The 5,246-nt window shown below is 40.7% G+C and overlaps 1 protein-coding gene across 1 annotated transcript; it reads left to right on the top strand.

The window, feature by feature from the left end:
• The first annotated feature begins 2,301 nt into the window (after window positions 1–2,301).
• LOC138657774 (olfactory receptor 10A7-like) lies at window positions 2,302–5,003 on the top strand. The gene has a single exon (XM_069745436.1). It carries the CDS (start codon window positions 2,576–2,578, stop codon window positions 3,578–3,580), a length of 1,005 nt encoding a protein of 334 aa, XP_069601537.1. The 5' UTR covers window positions 2,302–2,575; the 3' UTR covers window positions 3,581–5,003.
• The last annotated feature ends 243 nt before the right edge of the window (window positions 5,004–5,246 follow it).

The following is a 5,246-nucleotide window of genomic DNA, read 5'->3' as shown; positions in this document are numbered from 1 at the left end:
TCCCTGCACATAAGTCATGTACTCATACGTTCCCGCAGCTATAATTAGAATATAATTTGTTAAATATCAGGTGTCTATCCTGTTTCCTTTCTCTATTTTTAGTGCATGTAAAGAGACATGAAATTCAGTCCAAAATGAATGCACAACTTATTGTGCAGGGTATTAAGTGGTTTAAAGCAGATGTCATAATTATACCTGAACTTTTTCTGAAGGAGGCAAAAATGTGTGGTAGTTCCTGTTTGGTAAAACGTGGGAATATGCTGTAATTGCTGGTTATTCCACCTGTCATCTGGGCTTCATATTGATAAGTTGATATACACCTTGACCTGAAGGGACCACACAGGTTTAAGGGATCATGTTAAATAAACATCCGTATAGCGTAACAGCAATCCTGCAGTTGAGATATCATGCCAATACCAGTTTGAAGGGCTAAGGCTACTTTCACATTTACGTCTTTTGAAATCCGTTGCAATGCTTTGCCCGCAGGATGCGTTTTTTTCACATAGACTTGTATTACTGACGCATCGCACTGGATGCGTCGGTATTTGGCGGACCGTTGTATCGAAAAAACGTTCAAGGAAACGTTTTTTCGTACATCGTGTCCTGCATTTTAAACTGCGCATGCCTGGCCGTAACTCCACCCCCTCCTCCCTGAGGGTTTACTATGGACAGCGGACGCGTTGAAACTCTACATCCGCTGCCCACGTTGTGCTAAAAAACTCCAACGTCCATCAGTACGTCCCACCGACGCTTAGTGACGGCCGCATATCGACTGAAGTGTTAAAGTAGCCTTAAAGGGATAGTGAAAGCAGATACAAGTAAAGAGAGTTAAGACTGATGATGGCGATGAGTTTTAATTCCCAATACTGCACATATTTTGGGCCTTAAAAGGGTTGTTGAATTTATCTTTATTTTACCAAATGTATTGGGGGACTTGATTTGGTAGTGATAAATAAGTATTACTGGTTCTGCTCCTGCGTTTGTTACTTCAGCTTTCCTCTTAAGGTGACTTCACACATAACGATATCGTTAAGGATATCGTTGCAACGTCACGCTTTTTGTGACGTAGCAACGATCCCGCTAACGATATCTTTATGTGTGACAGCGACCAACGATCAGGCCCCTGCTGGGAGATCGTTGGTCGTGGGGAATGATTTTTGGTCGCTGATCACCCGCTGTCATTGCTAGATCGGCGTGTGTGACGCCGATCCAGCGATGTGTTCACCTGTAACCAGGGCAAACATCGGGTTACTAAGTGTAGGGCCGCGCTTAGTAACCCGATATTTACCCTGGTTACCATTGTAAAAGTAAAAAAAAAAAAAACTACATACTCACATTCCGATGTCTGTCATGTCCCCCGGCGTCAGCTTCCCTGCACTGTGTCAGCGCCGGCCGGCCGTAAAGCAGAGCACAGTGGTGACGTCACCGCTCTGCTTTACGGCCGGCGCTTACACAGTGCAGGGAAGCTGACGGCGGGGGACGTGACAGACATCCGAATGTGAGTATGTAGTGTTTTTTTTTTTTTTACTTTTACAATGGTAACCAGGGTAAATATCGGGTTACTAAGCGCGGCCCTGCACTTAGTAACCCGATGTTTACCCTGGTTTCCCGGGGACTTCGGCATCGTTGAAGACAGTTTCAACGATGCCGAAGTCGTTCCCCTGATCGTTGGTCGCTGGAGAGAGCTGTCTGTGTGACAGCTCCCCAGCGACCACACAACGACTTACCAACGATCACGGCCAGGTCGTATCGCTGGTCGTGATTATTGGTAAATCGTTTAGTGTAACGGTACCTTTAGACTGTACTACATTCCTGTTTTCAAAATGGCTGCAGATGGAGGAGCATGTGACCAGGCCTGTCCATGACCTCTTCCAAATGAAAAACACTTCACATGGGAAAATTGTTTCTCAATTAGAGGAGGCCATGGAAATGTCTCACGAGTCTGTCAGTCACCTCCAATTAAAAGTTAGATTTCCCATGAGAAATGTTTTCCATTTGAGGAGGCTGGTCAAGTGCTCCTCCATCATCAGCCATTTTGAGATCAGGAGAGCTGTGTAGTCTTTAGGAAGGCAGGAATAGAACCTACAATGTTTAGAACCTACAATGTTTATATATTAGTAAGTTCCACAAAATCATGTCCCCGACACATTCGTTAAACTAAAAAAATAGGGGACAACTCTTGAGCAATTTTCTCTTCTGGGCAAATAGGCATCACTTTTTTATTTTATTTGTGCTATATTCTTTACATTAAAGACAGCAAATACAGATCTTTTGAGCTGCTAAAAATTGGTACACAAAGACAAATGGAAATTAGAAAATGTCATAACTTTTTTTTACTTTTCTTAACCCAAAAATACTCTTTTAAGGCTTGTCATAGTCAAAATAATCTTTCTACACTCCCCCTTTTTTTTTTTACTTGCATGCATTTTTTAAATATATACATATATTTGTAGCTTTTTATCTACATTAAGTTTTATTTTAAGATAAATCGAATGCATGCCTCACAGTTTATATGCTAGAGTTATAGCAATGAAACGTACTTTCAATTTCATATCCATCTCTATTGTGGGACTAGATGAGCTCTGCAAATCACAAGCTTCCAGGAAATCAGTCCAATATTGATGAGTTTATCCTCTTGGGATTCACTAATTTTAACCTAAAGATTCAGTCCTTTCTTTTCCCCCTTTTCCTTTTTATCTACATATTCACAATTCTGGGTAACTTCACAATCATCACCGTGGCCACCCTGGATTCCCTTCTTCACACACCCATGTACTATTTTCTTCGGAACCTTTCATTTCTTGAAATGTGTTACATTACAGTGACCCTTCCCAAACTGCTCCACACCTTCGTGGCCAGGAGGAAGACAATCTCATTTTCTGCTTGCGGCACACAGATGTATTGCTTCTTCACCCTTGGGGTCACTGAGTGCTTTCTTTTAGCTGTGATGGCATATGACCGCTTTGTAGCCATCTGCAACCCCTTGAGATATTTTTCCGTAATGAGCAAATCTGCATGCTTAAAAATGGCTGCTGTGTCTTGGGTCTCTGGTAACCTGATCTCCCTTGGACAGACTGCCTCAATTTTTTCCCTTCCTTACTGTGGTCCTAATCTTATTAACCACTTCTTCTGTGACATCCCTCCAGTGCTGAAGTTGGCCTGCACTGATGTTTCTGGTAATGAGATTGCTGTTTCTGTCACTGGTTTTCTTGTCCTTCCATTACCTTTTGCTCTCGTACTTTACTCCTATGGACGCATCATTGCTGCAATTACGCGTATAAGCACCAGTAAAGGACGGAAGAAAGTCTTCTCTACTTGTGCCTCGCACTTCATCTCTGTCACTCTGTTCTTTGGAACTGGAGCTTTTACATATGTTCGGGTAAAGACTAGCAATACTCCAGATAATGACAAGCTACTGTCTCTTCTGTATAGTGTAGTAACTCCACTTCTCAATCCACTTATATACAGTTTACGGAATAAGGAAGTTAAAGGAGGACTCAAAAAACTTGTGCAGCAAAAAGTAGGAATGAAGGAAACCAGACAATCTATAAATGTAATATCTAAAAATAATGACAAATGACAATACTTCTTGCAAAATAATACCTTATTTTACATTTATTCCGACACTAAATTACCAAATAGTTTGTAAAAATTAGATACAAAATAAAGTGTGGTCCATAGACATATACAGTTGAAATCAGAAGTTTACATACACTTTATAAAAAGACACATATGCATGTTTTTCTCAATATCTGACATTAAATCAGAATAAACCTTTCCTGTTTTAGGTCAATTAGAATTACCATAATTATTAATATTTGCCAAATGCCAGAATAATGAGAGAGACAGAATGTTTTATGACATTTTGTTACTTACTGCAAAGTCAAAAGTTTACATACACTAAGATTACTATGCCTTTAAACAATTCAGGACTGCCCATATGATGATGTCATATGTTTGGAAGCTTCTGATTGATTTTGTGGCAGCATCTGAGTTAATTAGACACACCTGTGGATGTATTTTAATGCACACATGAAACACATTGCTTCTTTGTGTAGAATCATGGGAAAGTCTAAAGAAATCAGCCAAGATATCAGGAAGATAATTGTGGACTCGCACAAGTCTGGTTAATCCTTGGGTACAATTTCAAGATACCTGAAGGTGCCTAGTTCACCTGTAAAAACAATTATATGTAAGTACAAACAAGATGGGAATGTCCAGCCATAATACCGCTCAGGATGGAGACTGGTTCTGTGTCCTAGAAATTAACGTGATTTGATCTGACATGTGCATATCATCCCAAGTGTAAAAGCAAAATATCTTGTGAAAATGATGGAGGAAGCTGGTAAGATTGTGTCAATATCCACAGTGAAACAAGTACTATATCAAACAAGATAAGTAAAAATAGCGGCGCTAGTGCAGATGGAAGTGAGACGCAGCAGGTAATGTTCTGTACCACACACAGAAAAATGAATAAAATGTATAAAAAATGCGTAAAACCTGCGCTGTCTACTATATATACAAAAATCAAGCAATCACAGTGCGAAATTACCTGTCAGGTGAAGAACATTAATCGAATTGGAGTGTATGTATATACTCAAACAGGTGCAATAAGCAACTATAAAGAAAAAAAGGAAGAAGAAAAGGGAGATCAATATTAATAAATGATTCCTATTTAAAAAAGTAGTAAGGATACCACTATAATGTATGCTAATCTTATCGGAAGTTATAAAAAATATATTAAAATATATTATGATAAAATAATATGCTCCTGTGGTTTGAACGCTATTAGTGAAGCACCCATAGCTGCCTGAAGATAGAATCAGTATAGTAACAAACAGGTACTCGTATATAGACCAATACAAACGTAGCAGCTACACGTGTAGTCTCAGTACAGTACCTGTGATATAGATAGCTGCCTAAAGGACCTCCGTTATTGGTGCAGATGGATGCTGCTGAATGCTCAGCTTGTGGATCCGAGAGTGATAATCTTCCGAGCGGCTTATGCAGGTGCTGTCCCGGCCGGTGACAGACGCTTGCGCGGCCGCAGCTTGAAAGTCCTGGTATGATGCTTCGCAGGACCTGCAGTGACGTTCGGGTCACGTGTTCTTGAGTCACGTGGTGCCCCTGGAGACACTACGGATCGCAGTGGGAGCCAAAAACCAACGCGTTTCGGAATGACGCGGATTCCTTCATCAGGGTTGGCTCCCCCTGCGTTGGAATAGCTCTATATACCTGCGGTATGT

This window comes from Ranitomeya imitator, chromosome 1, assembly GCF_032444005.1.
Source record: "Ranitomeya imitator isolate aRanImi1 chromosome 1, aRanImi1.pri, whole genome shotgun sequence".
In the NCBI taxonomy this organism is placed as follows: domain Eukaryota; kingdom Metazoa; phylum Chordata; class Amphibia; order Anura; family Dendrobatidae; genus Ranitomeya; species Ranitomeya imitator.
The sequence above is the reverse complement of the archived record's forward strand: the minus strand, read 5'-3'. Positions and strand labels throughout refer to the sequence as shown.

Bases quoted from the DNA above. Each gene is read 5' to 3' on its own strand.
- LOC138657774 (XM_069745436.1), top strand. From the start codon at position 2,576: ATGAGCTCTGCAAATCACAAGCTTCCAGGAAATCAGTCCAATATTGAT.